At 38.2% G+C, this 23,236-nt stretch overlaps 1 protein-coding gene across 3 annotated transcripts in view; it reads left to right on the top strand.

The window, feature by feature from the left end:
• RGS7 (regulator of G protein signaling 7) overlaps positions 1–23,236 on the top strand; it is a 557,275-nt gene that overhangs the window by 504,759 nt on the left and 29,280 nt on the right. Inside the window, exon 17 of one of the 3 annotated variants that reach the window (XM_036235633.1) lies at positions 11,130–11,377. The exons of the other annotated variants lie outside the window; for them this stretch is intronic. Coding sequence (XP_036091526.1) covers positions 11,130–11,192 — 63 coding nt within the window. The 3' untranslated portion in view covers positions 11,193–11,377. Of the gene's footprint in view, positions 1–11,129; positions 11,378–23,236 lie in introns of those variants that run through there. 3 annotated transcript variants of the gene reach the window in all.

Here is a 23,236-nt window from a genome sequence, read left to right on the forward strand (position 1 = left end):
TTGAAACACAAGCTTTCAAGTTTTCCATGCCCAAAAGTTTGGAGTCATCTTGGGTTCCTCACTTTCTCTTGGAGCCCACATTTCCAATATCCTAGATCCTATTGACTCAAATTGCAAAATTACTTGGAATCTGACCATTTCTGACCATCTCCAATATAATCAGTATGAGTCATCAGCTTCTCTCACCAGGATTATTTATTGCATTAGCCTCCTACGTGGTCTTCTGCTTATTCCTTGTCCTTCTTCAGCCTCTCCACACAGCATTTAGGACGTTTCTTTTAAACTATAAGTCAGAGCCTTCTTTGTCCTGTTCAGAACTCCCCACCTCTCTCTCTTCACCTTAAATTATCTCCCTGATTTGTCCCCATCCTCTCCGATCTCGTCTCCCACCACAGCCCCCTACTCGCTGTTCTCTACCTCTTCTGCCCTCCTTCCTGCACCCACTCTGCCCTGCTTCCTGCTCCTCAGACAATGTGTTCCCACCTCAGGACTGTTGCACTGTGATTTCCTCAGCCCGGCATCGAGTGTTAGCATGGCCAACCTCTCCACTGTCTTCATGCTTCTGCTCTAATATCCTCTACCAGCTGAGGTCTTTCCTGTTCACTCTGCAGCAAGCCCCTGACCTCCATTTTGTGCATTTCTTTTATCTCTTACACTATCTTATTTTTCCTCCAGGAAAAACAAGATACAGGATCTGTATCACCTGACACAAGATTTATGTATTATTTAATTATTATCTGACTCTTTCATATAGAACATTGACCAAGGCCAAAGAATTTTTTTGCTCTGTTCTCCACTATATCTCAAGAACCTAAAAAAGTGACTGGTACTTAAGTAGGTACTCAACTAATTTACAAAATGAATGATTGAGCCATAAAAATGTGAATAAATTCTTAAATGAAATAACAATGGACTCAATGTTTATAGAGTTTAAACTTTAGATGTGTGAAATTGAATCAGTCTGTCTTGGCCAAAACTTCCCACTTCAAGAGGATAATGTCGCAAAGCTTCATTGTCATAACTTTTATATTAATATAATTTTTCTCTATTTTATTTTATTTTTTATTTATTTATTTTTATCGTGACATTGGTTAACGAAATCCAATAAGTTTCAGCTGTACACTTTAACAGTAAGGCAATATATATGTTTACACCGTGTTCACCTCTCATAGTTAGATTTCTTTCTATCACCACATATTTGATCCCTTTTACCCCATCTTTCTCACCCTTCCCCCTGGCCCCCCATCTTCTGGTAACCACTATTCTATTGTCCATGACCATGAATCTATGTTTGTTCTGCTCATTTGTTGCTTTTAGGTTTATATCCCACATATAAGTGATATCATGTGATTTTCAACTTTTTCTGTCTGGCTTATTTCATTATACTACTATTTAACTCAGTTAACTTTTGCTAAGCATGTATATTATAGTCTGTCAATCCCTAATCTCATCTCAGGAAGTCTTAATCTGTTAGGGTTAACAGACCCAGGTACAAATAATTCTATTTTTAATTTATTCAATATGTAATGTTTGCCCATTAGAGGGTAAGCATTAAGCTTCTCATCTACGGTAAGTGCTGGCATATGCTGAGCACTCAGTAAATGGTAGCTACTATTATAATCATTTAGGATCAAAGGACAAATAAATTGTTATGAAAGGTGAGAAAAGAATGCCTGTGTGATCTTTGAACCAGTCTTCATAAGCTAAGCAGTTCTGCTGGTGATAAAAGAGGGGAAGGCCTTGCACTTCTAGGACACCCAGACGAACTGTCCGAAGACATCACATATACAGAAGCAGGGAGAACTGCCCAGGTCTGGGGACGAGTGAAAGTAGAAGGTCAGAAGAAAAACTTAAAAGTTAGGAATTGTTCATTCTCTTTGTTTTAAGAAAAGTAGGATTTCTGAATTGCTAAAACACACACACACACACACACACACACACACACACACAAAGCAGGGTAAGATTATGTCAATGGCGTTTTTCACATGACACAAGTTTCTACTGAGAAAATGTCATCTATCTTTAATTTCATTTCCCATGAAAATAGTGGTTTCAATTAAATGAGGGGAAACAAAACTTGAAGAACTTAAGCTTCGGGAAATAGGATTTTTTTAGGAAACAAAAATATACAACATAGTTTGGTAAAATCAAACTATTACCATGTTTTGTGTGTGTGTGTGAAAAAAATTAATCATTAATCTAATTGGCTATTAAATACATTCCTTTTGTAAAAACCATTATATTATACACTGTTCCATAGCTTTGGAAGGAAAATATAAATAGAATTTAATCCTAAACAAAATTAAAGAAATATAATTTCATTTGAAATAAAATATTTAAGAAAATTCACAATGTTCAAAAAAAGTAAAATCTGTTTGAGACTGACAAAATCATCCATAGTAAAATGGCAGCTCCGGGAAGAAAGACTACCAGTGGTCAAACTAGAAAAATATAGCTAAATGACAAATATTTTCCTGAGAAGGGAAAAATATCAATTATGAAGACAGGAGAGAAAACAAATTGTTATGTTAATAACAGAAAAGACAGATCCCTTTGTCAAAAATGCCATCACAAGTCACAGATATGTTTTTTTCCAGTGTAGATTTGCTAAACATGACAACTGAGCTCACCAAATCTCTAGTGATTGCCTTGGAAAAAGAAATGAAGGTCATTCTCCAACCCAGCAGAACAGCCGAGCCCTGTTCTACCTCATTCACCACCACCTCAAATTCCCCTCTGCCACATAGGAGAGTGGGGCTTATGAAAAATGTATTAGATGAGGATTTCACAGGCATTCAGATGTCCTGGAATCCATCCTATTGAGTTGAGATGCACCGTTAGGTGGCTTCACATATGTAACTACTTCTCTTAAGAATACGTTTTGATAGTTTCCAAGTCTTAATATCAGCAAGTCTTCTAAAATGTTTTTCATGATCTAGAACTGCAAGTAAATCATTTATTCAGCTCAGACACTAAGAAAATAAAACAAAACCTTACACAGCCTCCCCAAATTCTACACCTTCATGTACGCTACTTGACTTTCCTCATGCTTATTCTCCATAGAAGTGCTCTTATCCACCTTTCCCTAAATCTTCATCATCACCATTGATCTCCTCTGAACTGATTATTGTCCATTTTTTAAAACTTAAGGCAATTTTTTACTGTATACTACACTAAAGGAACATAAGAAAGTTTAAGGCTGCCTAATGTCAACTCTTTAAAGAAACCACTCATTCAAAGCCAGGATGAGCCCCTAAAGTAGGGACTCTTGAAATGATTTATTCCAAATACACCCAGAAGAGCAAAAAGTAAATCTTTCTGCACCCTAAAATACAATCAGATGGTCGTGATTTACCAAGACAATGCCATTTGGATGTGGGTTCAGGGAGAGGCAATGAATCTTAATCCTAAGCAACCAAGGATATGTATATGGATACTCTGTTGTCCCATGTGTGTGTGTGAATGCGTGCTTGTGTGCTGCTAAGAAAGCTCTTAAGTCCTGTTGAGGGCCAAATGACTCTTACAAAACAATGTTCTGATGAGTTAACTGTAAATGAATCAAAAACATACGGATTAAATTTGATTTAATGTGCATGGATCTAAAAATTAGGAGAAAAATGCCTGGCAAAGGCAATTTTGACTTTACCAACCCTAAAGTTTGGGGAAAATACTTGGAGATGTTCAATGACCCAACTCAGGAAAATGTGGCCCGTGGCCCCTCTCCCTTTTATAAAATCATTATTTGTTGACACACATGGCATCAGAAAAGTCCATGGAGACAACTCTATCGGAGACAACTCCTGGTTCTAGACAAGATTTTGTGAGAAAAATTCTTTGTTTATTTGTAAACTCACCGTGAATTTGCATTTATGGTGCATAATTAGTTTATGAATCTTTTGAAGAAATAGTACCCTTCCTGAGCCCTCAGGAGGGACAGAACAGCATCTGCTTCTGCCTGAGTTCTAGTGTCTGTCTGTCTCTACATTACAATACATTTCCAAAGAATTCTCAATGGGAAATATCTTCTCTTAATTTTTTCCAGATGTTGTTCATAGTAGGGATGGTTTTTCTGACTGAGTGTCTCCTAAATCCTGCTGGGTAATTCCACACATGGTCATGGTTAACACAAACATGTGACAAATCCCAGATGTGAAAGTAATCAAAGTGATCCACAGATCTAAGGCAATACTCTGGGGAACAAATGAGGGCTTTGGGGAGGTCAGAAAAATTAACAAGAGTCACAATGAAAGGTTTGGGAGTCATGGGATAAGGGAAAGCATGAGCAGGGTATTTGAGGGGAAAGAACATGAATCCCTCATGTTTGAGAGTTATCCTTCCTGTATCAGAGAAGAAAAATAGGTAAAGGAAGAGGAATATTAAAAAGCCTTTATAATTTAATTATTATTGTATGGGTACCTATCCTTCTATATGTACTCTAAAAACAAGATGGCTAATTTATATCCCAGTCTGTAAAGTAGTGCTTGATATGATTCTTTGACTGAAAACTACTACACAACAGTGTAGAGAGATATCTATAGAATAGCAAGACAGAAAGGGACATAGATAATTGGTGGAAAAAAATTTGGCTTACTTACTGCAGAGAGAATCCCAGCAGGAACAGCTAGGTGGGATGGCAGAAAGTGGATTTGGAATGAGAAAACCATGGAAATATAGGGCACAATTTATTTTTCTTCACTTGTAAAATGAAGATAATGCCACATATCTCAGAGATTTGGATGAAAAGAAAACAAGTTCTATTTCAAATATTTACTTGGGAAGAAGTGCCAGATTATAAGTGACTCAGGAAACTTTACTGGGGTGAAATTAAGTTATCATGAATGTTTTATTGAATTTTATCTTTCTTAAGGAAATATATCACACTCTTTTATTACACAATGTCACATATTCATTTCAAATCAGGTCATATAGAAGCATACAATGTATAGCTAAGGGACTATCACTTCTTTCTAATTCTTCTCTCTTACCTCTCAGGTAAGCAAAACTAGTGGCTGGATATACATCCTGCCATTATTTTAAATATATTTATGCAAATATATTCATATTAAAGCTTTTTAAAAATAAAAACTAGGTCATAATATATAATCCTGCAGCTTGCTTTTCTTTCCTTTAATATAGTAGAAGCAAAAGATATTTTAATTTATTCTGTTTTAAAACTATACATTATTTATGAACATAGATACGAACATGTAATTAAATACTACAATAAATACTAAAATAAATTATAGTTCAATTATAATTTAAAACGCAATGATTATAATATTAGTGGTTGAATATTATGAATATATTACTATTTTTCATCGCATTAATGGATCGAAGCAGACAAACCATATGCTCACTTTCAAAGATGGCAAAATTCTTTTGATAAAATTTAACATCAGTTTATAATTTTAAAATATCTCTTCATAAGGCATGAACAGAAGGATGTTTTCTTAAGCTAACAAAGTATACATGTAACAAATAATAGACGACCTCATATTAAATTTCAAAAACATAGAGTCAATCTAACTATATGATCAAAACATACAATTCACAATGGTACCAAAATGAAAAAAATTATTTTGAATAAATTTAATTAAAATATATGAAACTTTTAGAAATAAAATATAAAACATTACCAAAAAACTAAAAGATAATTTTAACAAATTAAGAGTCATACTATGTACTAGATGGGATGAATTAATAATGGAAATGTGTTGGTTCTTCCCTAATCAATCTATAAATTAATACGATTACTATAAAATTGTGATTGGCTTTTAATCTTAATTTTACCAAAGCTCTAGAAGAATAAATTACTAAAGGTAATGAAGATAATTTTTTTTTAAAATGGTGTTTATTAAAAGACATAACAAAGCCATAATTATTGAAACAGCATTCAATGTTGGACATCACAGAAAAAAAACATGCATATTTAATATTGTGTTAAATGGCATCTTTAATCAGTAAAAAGAAAATATGGACTATTCAATAATTTGTAAATACTGATTAACTATCAGAAGGAAAGAAGAAAAGAAAAAGGGAATGGAGAAAAATAGGAAAAGGAGAAAAAGAGAAAGAAAAAAAGAAATAGAGGACGAAAGAAAAAGTTTTGGTTCAACACCAACCACAAAGTAAACTGCAGATGCATTAATGTTTTCAGTATAACAATGAAAATTAAAGAGCATTTGCAAAAATATAAGATAATTTTTTTTTAATATTGCGGGCTGTAAAACTTTAACATGTATCGATGAAGGAAAGTATTGATTTTCAAGCTTCTTGAAGAGAGAAAAAGACACCACAAATATTTACAGCAAGAATGGCAGCTGGTGAATGTCGTTGCTACTTCTCTTCTTGGACTTTAGTGTCTAGTCAGAGTATTTCCCCTTCCTCATGAAAATATATCACACTGTCACTCCTGGGCATTTACACAGCTTGTTCTCTCTTCTGGTAGGAAATTGCCCTAACTTTTCTGAAGGATGCTCTTTCAATATGTATCACAGCCTTTTGCACAGCTCTTGTCCCCAAAATCTCCATTTCAAGAGAAAAGAATCTTACAGACATACTAAATGATTTACTTACAAAAATACACATCGCCTCTATGTTGAAAAAGTCTAATGCTCAACAACAGGAGATTACGTATTTTCTTTTTTTTTTTTACTTGAACATATTCATAGAATAAATTATGCTTTCATTTAAAACGAAGGTGCTTTGAATACATTCAGGATTGCTCATTCACTTACTGTCTGTGGCAATTTTCTCTCAACAACGAGGGATTTGAGTAGTTGTGGTGGAGACTTTGTGGCCCAAAAAAGTCAAAAATATGTACTGCGTGTGCCTTTACAGAAAAATTTTGCTGACAATGTTATGGTAAAATATTCTGTAGCCAGAGAGATGTTCCTAACTTATTATTAAAGTTAAGGCAAAAAAAAGCATAATGTAAATTTAAATATATATTAAATATACACATTCTATTTGACTGTTATTTAACTATAATCTGAAATGTATATTTATATCAAAAGTTCATCAACATAAAATGTTACCTCGAGATGTTAGGATTACCCGGTGTCTTTTTAATTTTTCTTTTTATTCTATCCAAACTTTCTATAATGGGTATATATTATTTTTATAACATATGAGTTAAATATATTAATGAATGTTATTTAAAAATAGACTGTCCATGTGACATAAGAACACCAGTCTTTGATTACCAATTCTTCCAAGGTACATTTTTATTTGGCGCGCGCGCGCGCGCGCACACACACACACACACACACACACACACACACACATCGGGTCCAGCTGCATATGTTAGTGATGAGCATCAACCTTTTGGTGGGTAGTCTCAGAGGACACAAGAAGTTTCCTGGGTTTTTTTCTTTTCTTCAATTTAATGTTTGCTCTTCTACACCTCAAGAGAAAAAAATTGGTTTCTTTGAGTTTGTGGACTCTGTGTTCGCTTACCTTTGGAAAATCAAACTGCTACAATATTTCTGGGGTTTAGTTTGGTGACAAATTTTAAAAAATGTTCTATAGAATTGATGAAGAAGAGAAGACGCCATATAGTTGCCATGGTAACAGGTTGGGGCCTCATCCTCCACACTGAGTAATTACTTTTGCCCTGGGGCTAGTAAATGGAAGTTCTCCATTCACGACTAGGTGGTAAAAAGCTAATTTTATCTCAAGATCTCCAGAAGACTATTTCAGACTTGACACCTAGCTTCCTCTTGTTCCCTGGGAAAGGTTAAAGAATCTGCCTCATAACTATGAAATAAACAGTAAATAAATACTGAATTGAGCACCTAAAAATAAGCTCCTTTCTCTCCTGGAAACTGAAGTGCTTTAAGTTTTGAAATGTATAAATGTTTATATTTGCATAAAAAATCTTCCCTCCTAAAGCAGTCTGCATTTCTGAAACTGTTTTTCTTGAAATAGCAAGTTGAATTTGATGTCTGTTTAATCACATGCAGAGATGGCAAAGGATAATAATAATATGTGCCTGGTCCCACCGCAGAATGTGAGATTAAACAAGATTCCAGCCTTTTTCTAAATCTTCATTAGAGTCAAAGAATTAGTGAAAGCCTGAACCTTTCCAATTATTTTTCCAGTATCTCTAATGTAGGGAGGAGGCTAGAGAATTAAAAATGTTGATCAAGTTACACTCGGAGACTGCAGTGTGCTGATCAGCGCTGCAGTCAAGCCAGGAGGACACCTGTAAAATAAAGAAAGATTCTGCTGGGATTGCTAACAACCTGTTCCCCACACCTGCGAAAGGGAAACAGGTACCAACAGGGTCATTCCCTATGGCCCAAACCATGAGGAACTTAAGGATTAAAGGCTGGGAACCACCAGCGGGCCTTTCACTCTGCATACTCTGACCTTTTCAGGTTACACATTCTTCCTCTCGCCTCCCTGTATGTCCATATCAAAAGAAATGGTTAACAAAGTCTTTTAAATTATAACTCACAGGAACTAAGAATGACATATAAACTGAATTTCCTGAACACTGAAAGTCCCTCTCAGTGCCTTTCCTGTCTCTCTCCGTTTCCTCTTACTCTCTGCCTCTGAGAGGAGACCACGCTCTGTCTGAAGGGTGCCACTCCTTTTCTAATAAACTTTCCTTTCGACTCTAACTTTGATGCGTGTGTTGAATTCTCTCCACACTCTTCGCCAAAGATCCCTCATCTTCTTTGTCTTCTTTCAGTTCAGGACTTGGTCTCCCCACACTCGGGGACATTTGCCCTGTCCCGCATCGATGCAAAATGAGAGCTGTGTTTTAATGTTTCTTAGAGGATTGGTCTGCTACCAATATTATGGAAAAGTTTTCTGAGTAGAAAACAAAGATTCCGTGCTTCATCAGAATAATATGCAAACATTGGCCCAAAGTCTGAGGGCCAGACACTCCTGGCTCTACACTTCATATCTTGGTCTGTGCCCAATAATCAAAAGGAAGCTCCAAAAGTTGGGGCCTGGACCCCAACCCTGCAGGCTGCCTTGGTGCCCAGAGGTCTTTAAGGGTCCAATAACAGGATCCAGGCAGAGAAGGAAGCATGGTACAAAACAGCACAAATTTTAGCAGTCATAATACGGGGACCATCTCGAGATTACCCGAAGCAATAAAAACCTTTCAGGCCTGGAGGGCCTCGACTTTGGTTGGCCATGATTGGCATCGTTGGGGCATAGTCTATGCTCAAATTGCAGGAAGGAAGAGCATGGGTGTCTATCCAGCCCTAGGAAGCCAGGGAGGGCTGGACCTCATGAGCTCTCTCCCCTCATAGCAAACCTCTCATGAAGGGGCTGCTCTCTCCTCCAACAACAGAGGCCTAGGCACTTGCAAACTCCAGTCCTAAAGAAATCCACCACAATCACTACAGTGGAGCCTCGGGTCACCTTCGACATAGCAGGGAGGAAAAACTGAATTTTTATTTCATACCAGAGCTACCTACCTTGATCTGACCCACCCCATGGGCCTCTCTCCAATGCTAACTGCACAGTGACGGGAATAAATAGCCAGCCTATCATAAGATAATTTACTCTTCCTATTGTGAGACCAAAATTAGCAGTGAAATTCTCAGCCACACATCAGGACCAGGATCCGGTGCAGAGAGCACCTCATCCCAGGAACCAGGGCACAGCCCAAAAGGGGGCTGCCCCCTGGCCCATCACACAAAGCATGTGCTACCCTGGCAGGCTTTCTCTTGTTGAAATTCCTACCACAGCACAATGAGGTAGTTACTTCTTCTTTCACAGATGAGGAAACTAAGCCTTCAGGAAGCGATGTCATTTAGATATAATCTAGAAGCAAGTTCTGTTTAATTTCCAAACTCATGATCCCAGCTCATCTAGCTGGCCGCAAGAAAGTTTATCATGCCTCCTCCCCACTCACCTGTTAGCTACCCGTTGGGTTACCTGGAATAAAGATTTTTTTTTTTTTTAAGATACATGTGATCATACAGCCCATGCTTTGGAAGAGAAACTCACTTCCTATACATTATGTAAGGCACTTGGCAATATTTCCACTCATACCTAGGAAGTGAATAAGTCCAGATTCTCAAAAGTTCTCTTTTACTATGTGACTGCTACAGATAAAGAAATTTAAAAATATTATCTCTAATATGCACAGCAAACCCAAAATTAGAGCTGACGTTATTTGCTTCTTTTGTTCTCTCTCCCCCAAAATACCTACCTCAGTTATAAGCACCTAATAGATGCTCGATATCATGGGATGGCTTTAATTAAATTGGTACCAGTTTCCCCGGAGACCGCAGAACAGTTGTGTAGCTTTCAAATCCCTGGATCCCACCATTAATCACTGGCTTCAGTGTTGGCAGAAGGGGAGAATCACAGTCCAGCCAAAAGGTACAGAGTGCCATCTCCACGCAGCAGGGAGCCGGCATCACCAGCTCTGTGTTTTCAGCACACTTTGGAATCTCGTCATCCATCAGTGCAGCCAGCGCTCTTCCCCCTCCGGGTCTGAAATATGTGGTTTCCCCTTGTGGGCTCATCTCCTGCGCAGAGGCAGCCTTGCTGCTGATAGCCTCTCCTTGGAAAAAGACAGCCTGGGAGCCCGCCTGCTGTGTTCAGAATTGATGTGACTCCGATCCTCAACCAAGATGCAAAGTCTTTTATAGACAACTTTAGAGAGAGGAGTGAATAGGATAGTGGGGGAGGAGGCACAGGCAAGGGAGAAGAAAGACATGTTAAAAGGTGACAAAGAGATAAATAACTTTGTCTAGAAAGGCTTTGGGGAAAGGTAATTCTTTATTAACTTTGAAACTAAGGCAGAAGGCTCTGGGGACACCCAGCTTCTGGAATGGAAGCCTCCTGCCCTGTTCCGTCTCCCTCCAGTCTTTTGCTCAAGGCAGTAGGAAGTGCAGAAAAACACAAGGACTCAGGGCCTCTGTCAGCCTTATTGTGTCACTAGGAAACAATGTGCCCTGAGGACATTTACAGACTCACGTGACTTGAAAGGATTCTTGTTTTTCTCTGGAAAGATGCTTTCTCCATCCTGGGAGGCATGGTATTTCTAGAGAGGTGACATCATCTGTTGCTGTGTTTGGCCGCTGTGATGGGTAGTTTTGCTTTAATAAAGTGTATCATCATTCCACCTACATCAGCCTCTTTCTACCCCACAGATGACTGGGTGCACATCAATCCAGGCTGATTTACTGGACATCGTACACTGTAAAGAAAAATGAACAAAGTCTCATTCAATGGAAACCAAGTATGTAAAAGCAGTAAGCACAGTGCCTGGCATTTAGTTTTTCAAGACAGGTTACAGAATCCCTTCCTGCTATGGAGATATCAATAATTTAAGGCAGAGCAACATTTTGGAATCACTGTAAACTTTATGAACAGATCAATAAGCTAAATAAACAAATGTTACACTTAAATTATAGCCAAAAAAAAAAAAAACCATTTTATAGAGAGAATAAAAGAAGGCCATCACATATCGAGACAGGATGAGAGTAAGTCTTAGTCCATTCAGGCTGCTGTAGCAGAATGTGATAGACTGGGTAGCTTATAAAAAGCAGAAATTATTCCCACAGTTCTAGTGGCTAAGAAGTTCAAAGCCATGACCCTGGCAATTTCAGTATTGAGGAGTTGCTTCCTGGTTCAGAGATGGCTATTTTCTCACTGTGTCCTCATATGGCATAAGGGGAAAGGATCTTTCTGGAGTCTCTTTCATACTACCATTGATCTCACTCAGGAGGGCTCCACACCCATGACCTATTCACCACCCAAAGGCCCCACTCCAAATACCATAATATTGAAGACTGAGTTTCAACATACAAATTGTAGGGGTTCCAAATATTTATCTATAGCAGATTGCATGAGAGTAAGTAATCACTTATATTTTATTTAAACTTAAAATTTCATGGAGAAAATTTAGATTCAGAAACTGTTTGGAGATGAAAGGAAATGATAAAGCAAGCTTGGAATGAAAGAAGTATGACTAAATAGCAGGTCCATTAGTGGGACCATTAGATTTTGGAGGACTGAGGAGAGGATGTGAGAGAGAATTTTTTTCAGAGAAGATGCTGTCTCTCTCTATAGTTCTCCAAAAGAATTAAGAACCTAATGGGAAGAGTGGAAAATCATGATAACTTCAAAATGATACTAGTACATAGATTAAATTATATAGATTGCAGAGATTTCTGGTCAAGATGGTAGAGCAGGTATACCTTGTGCTTGCATCTTCTCACAACTACATCAAAATTACAACTAAACTATGGAACAACCATCGTTGGGAATCATCTGAAGTCTAGCTAAACAGAAGTCCTACAACTAGGGAAGAATAAGCCACTCGACACTGATAAGAGGGTTGGAGCTGTGGGAAGGGTTAGTCCCACGCCTGCGTGTGGCAGTTACAAATCAGGAGGTATATTTTGGCTGAGGATGTCCACCTTGAGAAGTGAGAGGTCCCATTCCCACAACAGGCTTCCCATCCCGAGATTGCAATGCCAGGAAGAAAAGTTCCCATAACTTCTGGCTGTAAAAAACAGCAGAGATTATGGCTGAGTAAGATGGAGGGCCACTGAAGTCCCAGGTGCTCCTCTTAGAGGGTCCACACATAGACTTAACTCACTAACTGACTCACTCTCTCTCAGCTCCAGCACTGAGAAAGCAGCTCAAAAGACACCAGGCATACGGGAAGCAACTGAATTGTCTAGATTCAGGGCAAGAGCTGGAGGGGCAGCTTTCTCTCAGAAATGAGTCTTGGCAGAAACCATTGTTCCTTTGTTGAGACTTCCCCCAACCTGGTGTGCAGACACAGGAAGATGCCATATCTGCCTCCATCGATCTGGCTGACATTTTTAGCCCTGCCCTGGTGATTCCCTCAGACCCCACCCCATCAAACTTGCAGGCCCACACGAGCCGCTTCTGGTGGCTTTTCCATACAAACAGCCTGTCTTGGCTCATGCTGCAGACTTTCCTAAAGTCTCTCAAAGGTTCACAAACCTCAAACAATCAGCATCTGGCCTCAGTGTTCCCTGTTCTTTTTTCTGAGCAGCCCCAAGCCTAGCATTTGAGGTTTGGCCTCACCCAGGCACCTCCACGCCCAGCACCGGTGGCGGCTATCTATCTGCAGATTGCTTTGCGGCTCATTCCAGGTGGCTAAACTTGGTCTGTGGCAGGGTGCCTCCAAGGAGGTCCCCAGGCTGGCTTGTCTAAGGGCCCTTTTCAGACTGAACCAGATCACCCAGCTGCCTCCATAGGTGACACACCCAAAGGCAGACTGGGCAGGCACCAGAGCCTTGCTAAAGAAAATCTTGCTCTGTAGAGTAAGTTTATGCACAACATTCCCACCACTGTAGTCACAGCCAGTCCTCACAATCAGTCAGCTCAAGGGTCAGTCTCTCCCATTGACATGCAAAGAGCAGCCAGGGTTAAACTACAGTAAGAGGGCACATACAACCTACATGAGGGGCACACCTGCAGCACCCAGATCAGGAACCAGGGAAACTGCACTGGGTCCCACAGAACATGTACTACATAAAGCCACTCTACAAAGACCAGAAGAAATAGCAGTTCTACTTAACACATAGTTAAACAAAACAAAACAAAACAAAAAAAAAAACAACCCGGGAGGCAGTCAAAATGGAGAGAGAAATAAACATGTTCCTAATGAAAGAACAGAACAAAGCTCCAGGGAAAAAACTAAACTAAATGGAAACGAGCAATCTAATAGACACAGAGTTCAAAAAATTGGTTATAAAGATGTCCAATGAGCTCAGTGAGAATTTCAACAAAGAGAAAACATGTAAAGGGAGGTATAAAGGAAAAGGACAGAAATAAAGGATATGATAACCAAAATGAAGAATACATTAGCAAGAATTGACAGTAGATTTGAGGAAGCAGAGTATCGAATCAGTGATTTGGGAGATAAGGCAGCAGAAAACACCCAACCAGAAAACAAACAAAAAAAAGAATCCAAAAAAATGAAAATAATTTAAGGGATCTCTGGGATAACACCAAGCATACCAACGTTCATATTATAGGGATACCAGAGGAGAAGACAAAGAGCAAGAATTTGAGCACCTATTAGAAGGAATGATGGAAAACTTCCCTGACCTGGCAAAGAAAATAGACATACAAATCCAGGAAGCACAGAGTTCTCAAAACCCAAAAATACCCACACCAAGACATATCATAATTAAAATGCGAAGGTTAAAAACAGAAAGAAGTTCTCAAAAGCAGCAAGAAAAAAGTAGTTAGTTGCCCACAAAGGAATACCCATAAGCCTGCCAGCTGACTTCTCAACAGAAACTGTAGGCAAAAGAGACTGGCAGAAAACATTCAAAATGATGGAAAGCAAGGACCTACTACCAAGACTACTCTACCCAGCAAAGCTATCATTTATAATCAAAGGGCAGATAAAGAGCTTTCCAGATAAGAAAAAACTAAAAGAGTTCATAACCACCCAGCCAGTATTACAGAAAATGTTTGAGGAATTTCAAAGAAAAAGAAGAAGAAGAGGGGGAAGGAGAAGGGGAGGAAGGAGAAGAAGATATAAAATGGCAATAACTACATATCTATCAACAATGAAATGTAAATGGATTTAATGTTCCAATCAAAAGACATAGGGTGGTTCAATGGATAAGAAAACAAGATCCTTACATATGCTGCCTACAAGAGACTCACTTCAGATTGAAAGACACACAAACTGAAAGTTAAAGGGAGGGAAAAAGATAATGCATAAAAATGGAAATTAAAAAAAAAACTGGGGTAGCAATACTTACACTGACAAAATAGACCTTAAAACAAAGGCTATAACAAGAGACAAAAAAGATCCCAGTAATTCTACCTTTGGGTATTTATTTGAACAAAGCAAAAATATTATTTGAAGGGAAATGCTTATCATAGAATTATTTCAGCAGCAAGATATGGAGGCAATCTGCGTGTCCAACTATGAATGGATAAAAAGGAGATGGAATATTACTCAGTCATATAAAAGAATGAAATCTTGCCTCTGCAACAACATGGATGGACCCAGAGGATTATGCTAAGTGGAATAAGTCAGACAGAGAAAGATAAATGCCATATGATTTCACTTACATGTGTGATCTGAAGAACAAAATAAACAAACTAACAAAACAGAAACAAACTCATATATATGGAGAACATTTTGAAGGTTGTCAGAATGGAGGGAGGTTGGAGGGATGGATTGTAGAAGGGGAAGGATTAAGAAGTACAAATTGGTAGTTACAGAATAGTCAGAAGTATGTAAAGTATAGCATAAGAAATATTGTCAACAATATTGTAATAACTATGTGTGGTGTCAGATGGGTACTAGACTTATTGGAGCAATCATTGTGAGTTATAGAAGTGTTTAATCACTATGCTGTGCACTTGAAACTAACATAATATTGTATGTCAACTCTAATTGAATATTTTTAAAATTATTTTTAAAACCACAGTTTAAAATAAATAAATAAATACATAAATAAATAATAAATAGATAGTATAGACTGCAAATTGATTGATTAATTGATTTGATTTTGAAGAATGACAGTGAGATTTGCTACTATACTAGAACCTCTCTGTATAAAAGATAATGCCCCCCAATCAAGTCCGGTTGATGTTGACACAGATTTCTGACATACAGATATGGTCATCATCCAATTTATTCAGAGATGGGTTGGAAAACTTAGATAGATCCAATAGATTGTCTTTTATCAAGATTATCAAAGTTGTCTGGATAGAGATGCTTAGCACATAATTAGCTGGCACCATGCTTGAACTTTCTTTTAATGCTATAGTGAGCACAGTCCCTCAAAAGCACCTGCGCCAGCACTTTGTGTGAGGAGACATTTCTGTGATTCCTCAAAAGCCCTGAGAAGCTGGAGAATGCTGGAGGTAGAGCCCTTAAACAAGAAGCACAGAGTGCCACGTGTGACAGAAGTCTACAGACCAGGGGACATGATGGAGGGGTGCAGGATGGAAAGCAAGAGGGAAGGGTGAAGTCTTTGAATAGTAGAAAATAAGAGCTTTGGAGATCTCAGTTGGACCAGAATCAAACATTGATTGATTGATCTGATTTTGGAGAATGACAATGAGATTTGCTACTAGATTTGCTACTTTTCTTCCCCTATACATTTGGAATGTGTACTGTATATTTAGTACTGGAGGGAAATAAATTATGCTGAAATCCATAGAGCACTTAAAACCTAACTAGACTGACAAACACGTAAGCGTAAATTGACTGGAGGAGGGAAAAACGTATTGACATTGAAGCAAATATAAAAGAAAGATAAAGAACAATTGCAAAAGAAGTAAGAGGTGGAGAAAGCCACCAGAACCAGCTCTTAAATAAGGCTCTGGGCAGAGACAGAGCAGAGATGTACCTTATAGCATGGGTGGTCCAGGGAAGGGCATGAAAGAGAGTGTGCAGGTGGGTGTGACCTGGATGTGCAGAAGAGGATGGGACATGGGAGGAGTGAAGGTGCTCAACAGCATGGAGCAGACTATGAAGAACCTTTACCGCCATACTTTACACAATTCAAAGTAGGTGGTCATTGTGCAGTGTGGATTAATCTAATTAAGAATGGAAGTTAAGAAAGGTTGGAGGCAAGACTCCAGAATGGAATGAAAAGGCTATAATTAGCATGAAATGTTGAGATCCTGAACCCACACGGATATGTAGTAATAGCTTATAGGGAAAAACTTCAGTTGCTGAAGGTAACAGCTAGTACACTGGATTTATTTTATGAAATCAAAATTCTAATAGCATCTAAATACTATTTTTAAAAAAATCTGGGATTTGGCCTGTATTTTAACATGCAAATCATTTGCTCAATTGACTAAGCTATGGAATTGTTATTGTTATTTTGGTCAGTAAAAAAACAACGACAACAACAACAACAACAAAAAAACCTGTCAGTAAAGTTTCTGTATTATTTTGCTTCTGGTTTAGTGAGAAAGACTGTACTATTTAACTTTCCTTAGTTGGAAAGTTAAAAAGAGAGACAAGAAACTGATAGTTGTTTACTTTAAACTCTGAAGTTTAAAAAACTAAGGCTCATGCCTTCATGATCAGTGTAAAAGCCTGTCTGGAAAGAAATGGAATGGAAATTTTGTCCTTTGAAAGTTATCTCTGCTTTTTATTCATTCCATTCAGGGCACTACCGCGTGAAGCTTTTCTTAAATGTCTGTTCTAAGGATAGAAAAACTTCCAAAAATAGAAGACACACCTTCTCCCAGATAACTTCTGCCTTCTGGAAATTGCTTTAGTAGTTCACTCAGGGGTTTTAATTCTGTGAACATAATTCATTTCAGCCTTGAAGATGAGGAATCTGCTGCTCAATATATGATAACTATCAATCCATGCCAAATGTCAACGCCTCTCAGTTAAACTTTCACCAAAACTTTCAACCCACAGAATTGATCTTGAATGGGACTCCTGAATCCACAAACAGGACGAAGTGAGATTTATGTGTAATTAATTGGCCAGGAAGAAGGAATGAGGGTGTTACAAATTTATCTGTTCTTGCAACTTGTTGCTATGAATTTCTAAGGGGTGATCTAGTATCTTTAGACTTAAATCAAGAAACATCTATGTGCTTCGTAATTAGCATTATTAGTAAATACATCCACCCTAGAAAGTTGCAATGAATTTCCAGGGAGTAAGGGCAGGACATTTTTCACTGAAAGTTTATAAACTGTGGTGCTGTCAGATTCCACAAGACTTTAATAATCAACTTTCAGAAGGCAAAGAAAGATCTATATTTAGGGCATATCATTCTCTGGTGAATTTAGTCTTTTTCATTTTGTCTGTTAAAAACTCTGTCTACTAAACCAGAATTCCTCTATATTGACCATTCATTCAGCGGCCATCCCTCATTCTTCACTTCTCCTCTTTAGATTCTTGTCTCATTGCTTTATTGATTGTCCCTCTGAAGTACCTCTATTCTCTCTGACAATGTCTCATTCTTTATAAACCAATTTAAATTTTCCCTTTCCAATTACCCTAGAATTATAATGTCCCCAGCACCTCAATATTTAGTGTACATCTTAAAAGACAAGTAAGAATTTCTCTGGAGAACAGTTATAAACTGAATTGCATTTCTCCCAAATTTCAAATTTTGAAGCCCAAATCTCAACATGACTGTATTTAGAAATAGGATCTTTAAGGAGGTAATTAAGGTTAAATTAAGTCAAGGGGTACAGACCTCATTTTATATGACTGGAGTCCTTACAAGAAGAAGGAACGATACTGAGTTCTCTCTTTCCCTGTGTACATACACAGGAAAGAGACTGTGTGAAGACATAGAGAAAAGGTGCCTTCTGCAAGCTGAGAAGAGATCTCACCAGAAACCAACCTTAACAGCACCTTGATCTTAGACTTTTAGTCTCCCAAACTGTGAGGAAATAGATTTCTTTTTTTTTAAGCCACCCAGTTTGTGATATTCTGTATAGCAGTGTGAGCAAAGTAATGAAAACAGAGTGTTGCAAGAGGAAATATCTAGGAAGAATGATGGACTCTCGCAAAGACTCAGAATGGAGCAGTGCATTTCATATTCATCTGGTATGATGAGAGTTCAGAGTGCTTGGAAGGGATAAGCTGATTATGAGAATGCAGAGATGAGTTGTAGGGATACTGGTAAAGGTTTTGTATACTGTCCTGAGAACTTCATTCTGTGAGAAATAAGGGAGCCATTAGATGATGTAATTGAAAATTCTAGCATCTGCCAAGATCTATAGGCAATACATACAATTCTCTCTCTCTCTCTCTCTCTCTCTCTCTCTCTCTCTCTCTCTCTCTCTCTCTGTGTGTGTGTGTGTGTGTGTGTGTGTGTGTGTGTGTGTGTGTGTGTGTGTGTTTGGCCTGGTTTGGGTAGTAACAATGCCTCTTATCAATCCTTTCAATTTTCTCTCCATTCGTGTTTGAAGAATTTTTAGTGAATCAACTCTGATTTTACCCAGGTCTATTACAACTTGGCCTTTTCTATCACAGAGACAGTTCCTTGGGATTCTTCAGGATTTCTGAAAGGTTGGCCTTCTCCTCTTTAGCATGCTCATTAAAAGGCAACATACCAGACCTGAGCTCAGACTAAATTTAGGAAGTGATAAACCAAATATGAGAAGCTGATATGATATTTGCTTAGGTTGAAAGTCAAGTAAAAATGTACATATGTAGCTTTATAGTCATAACATGTCCAAATACACTAACATAAATTCTGTAAGATGAACATTTTCCTTGCCACAAAGTATGAAGTCTGTGATTACATAAAAATGGGATGATTTAACCATGTCCTATGTGTAAGATTGCCTACCTCATCAGCCTCACAAGAATGCTAGACAGATACAATGATTTTTTTAAAAAAGGAAATTTTTTCTTGCAATTCATACCACCATCGATTTTTTAGTTAGATTTTTAAATTCATTTATTTACCCATTCATTTACTAATTCACACATTAAATAAATACTTATTAATGGCCAACCACCTTCCAGGCTGATGTGTTAAATGCTAGGAAAACTGAATTTAAATGTCATGCCTAAAGTTAACTACCTTGTCTATGATAAAACTGAGATTCAAGCTCAGGATGCAACCCAGGAACAAAAGTCATCCCCTTGTATCTGTCCAAGTGGTTCAGTCAGTCCCCATCACACCTACCATCTCCTCTCTTCTCTGTCCTATCAGAAGTTCTGAACTCAGGCCGTATATTATTACATAGACCCCCCACCCCAGTCTACACACATCTGCTGTGCCCTAATCTGACCCTGTCTTCTACTTTCTCTGGCCTCCCTAAGCTTTCCTTAGTCCCCTGTGAAACTCCCCAATACCCTCAAACTCTTATATGAACTCAAATCCTTATCTTCATTTACTGGTACTAAGCAAAACCTTATTGTCCCCTGAAATCCCTGCTTCCAACATGGCCTTTCCAAGAGGAAGCTGCTTTTACTTCTATACTGTTTTGAAATGTAGGTTTTATTGTTATTCTAGTATGGTGAGGCCAACAGATTGGGATATGACTTCCATTGAAAAGATAGTTTGTTACTCATAGTTCCTAAGAGGAGGGCACACAAGACACCATGGGGACCGCATAGGGAAGTACCAGGGTCAGACAGGAGGCAGAGGAAGGAGGGAGGAAAACGTGGCAAGACTCTTTATTGTGATTTCCATATGAAGAAACAGGCTAAGTAGGCTAGTTTGAATAATTACAGCAGGTCTGGGGTGTAAGGACTGCCTTGAGTTGTCTGGCATTTGGTCCTGACATGATTGGAGTAGGAGAATGTTGGCCTCGAGTATAAAAGCCAGACTGGGGAGCTCTGGATTCGTTAGTTTGCATATAAAAGGCACACTCTTGGACAAGCTGTTTGCTGTTTCTAAGAACTGGATAGCCCTGGGAGAGGCAATCTTTCCCTGGTCAGTGAGGCCTCCAATGCCAGACCATCAAGAATACAGAAAATAAGAAAATATAGTTAATATACATACTCCCAAATACTATTTAGGCCCTGAAGTTGAGCTGGGCTTTCTTGTTTCTCACTGATGCTTCTAAATCATCTTTTCATTCTTCAAAGCCTCCAGGTGCCTTGAAACATAAATGATCAGAAGTTTTCACCCTTACTTCTTTTGGTGCTATTGTTTGTCAACCTCTTGGTTACTTGGTCTCAGTATTGATGAATTTTAACACGTGATGACTTTCTTTACTACTGCCACTATCTTGATTTATTATCTACCCTGGTTTCTCTGTCCAAGTCTTTCTTTGCTCCAGCAATCATTTCCTGTAATCTACCCTACAGTCCACTCACCCTATCACACCCTAAATGTGCTTATCATTTTCTAACACGGCCCACCCACTTTCTACCTATGTGACTTGAACAAGTTACTTTACGTTTTGTTCTGAAATTTCTTCTGTAAAATGGGTATACCTGTGACAGTTTGAATGAGTTCATGACAATAAACCTCCTAGTATTTTGTCTGTTACATTGTAAGTAAGCGATAACAGATATTATTATTGTTATTGTTACTAAAGTCATGAGCTACTTAACGATAAGGTCGCATTCTGAGAAATGCGTCATTAGGTGATTTCCTCATTGTGCAAACATCATAGAGTGCACTTACACAGACCTAGCTGGTACAGCCTTCTGCACACCTGGGCTATATGGTCTGGCCTATTGAGCCTAAGCTACAAGCCTGTACAACACATTACTGTACAAAAGAGCATGAAATTAAATCAAGCATAAGATAAAATGATGGAACCAAGAGATTAGGCTGCTACCAGAATAACACAATATATTGTTTCACAGTAAACATTTTTTTTATAAGTAGAAAGAGTATACTCTAAAATAGCCATAAAAAGTATAACATAGCAAATAGTCATTTATTATCATTATCAAGTGATATGTACTGTACATAATTGTATGTGCTATTCTTTTATAGGACGACAGCATAATAGGTTTGTTTACGCCAACATCACCACAAACACATGAATAACGCATTGTGTTATGATGTCACAACAGCTATGATGTCACTCCATTATAATCTAATGGGACCACCTTTGTATATGTGGTTCATTGTTGACCAAAAATGTTATGAGGTGCATGACTCTTATTGCTGCCTCCTATAAAGTCTCCACTTTAAATATCTCCTACCTGAATATCACTCTTCACTTATTTCAGCAGACTTACCCTAGTTCTCACCCTTTAACAAATCTCCACCCACATTGAGCCCTCCAGTTCATTCACTCTACCATTTTCCACCATTTATCACCCCACACTTGTCCTTCCTTCCCTCTTTGACAAGTTTAGCTTCCATGATCCAGCTCAATAACCACTTCTTCGCAAACGTTCTTTTTTTTCTGTTCACCCTCTTTCCCACAGTCACACTTGTCTAAAATTTCCAAACATCTACTTACTCCATACTATCTCCCTCCTTCAACATAGCTGAAATAGTCTAAGAAAAGTCACGCATACACCCTCGGGATACCTGGATACATCTCAAATTTAAGACTATAGGTATGAAACGGGCATTCGATAAAGTTGGAAAATCCTTCTATGCTGCCCTAGTCACTTCTTTTTTTCTCTTTCCTAAAATCTCCAATATCTCTACTCCCCTTACTGTCGGATGTTGACCGTACCTAATGCCTCATCTGGAACACCTGCATTGCTACACGACCCAGAGCCAGTGCCCACACCAGCCTTGCCTCCTGTTTTGGTGAAATGAGCATCCCTGTTCTTGCCTAAGGCGACCTTTCCACTCTGTGCACTGGATTCCTCACTACCAACATAAGACCCATACCCTTTCAGTTATCCCCTTCTCAACTGCTTCAGAAGGGTTTTTTCCAGACACGCACACAATCATATATTTTTTTCATTATTTAGCTAAAAAATCAAACGTTAACTACTCAGAGAAGTCTTTCCTGCTACCCTAAAATGTTTCATCACCCTCCACCACTTTGCTTTACGTTCTTCATTGTGCTTATCAGAACCAGAAATTATCTTAGCCATTTTAACACTCTTTTTGTCTCTCTCATTTGAATGCCAAAAAACTTCATGAGAACAGAAATGCACTTCTCTGTAACCCCAGCACCTTGAACAGTGCCTGGTATACTGCAGGCTCATTGCGAATATTCTTTGAATAATTGACTCCAGAGTCTGTTATTTCTACTACACCAGACTATATCCTGCTGCGAACAATCTTAAGGAGAAAAAAAAAAACTGTTGGATGCTCATTTTCTGGAGAAACACAAGCTGCTCTTTGCTATGATTAGAGGCTGTCTGAGGGAGCAAGGTAGCAGGGAAGCAGGGAATGATCTCAGTGTTGCCACATGAGGGAGAGAAGGATGAATTCCATGAAATTGAGGTGACCTGGAGGAAGAACTCAGACCCTACAGGAACTTACTTGTAGATGGGCAGAGCTTGCAAAGAAATGCTTTGTAGAAATGGTGTGTATACAAAGGCAGTTTTAATCAAAATGAAAAATGTGCTTGGATATTTGACTCTTAAAGAGAGTATCATGATTCTATAAAGCTGGGGGGTTGGGGTTTTTCTTTTTTCTTTTTCTTTTCTTTTCTTTCTTTCTTTCTTTCTTTCTTTCTTTCTTTCTTTCTTTCTTTCTTTCTTTCTTTCTTTCTTTTTATATAACCAACTGAAATGTGGTAAGTGCCATGGTAAACTATGTGTCTTAACAGAATGGTCATCTGTGTTTTTATTAACAGTGCTTCTTTCAAAGGGTTGTAATAGGACAGTTGAGCAGAAAGATTCTTTTGGATCTGAATTTGACAGAGAAAGGTT

This window comes from Rousettus aegyptiacus, unplaced genomic scaffold (assembly GCF_014176215.1).
Source record: "Rousettus aegyptiacus isolate mRouAeg1 unplaced genomic scaffold, mRouAeg1.p scaffold_m13_p_18, whole genome shotgun sequence".
NCBI lineage: Eukaryota > Metazoa > Chordata > Mammalia > Chiroptera > Pteropodidae > Rousettus > Rousettus aegyptiacus.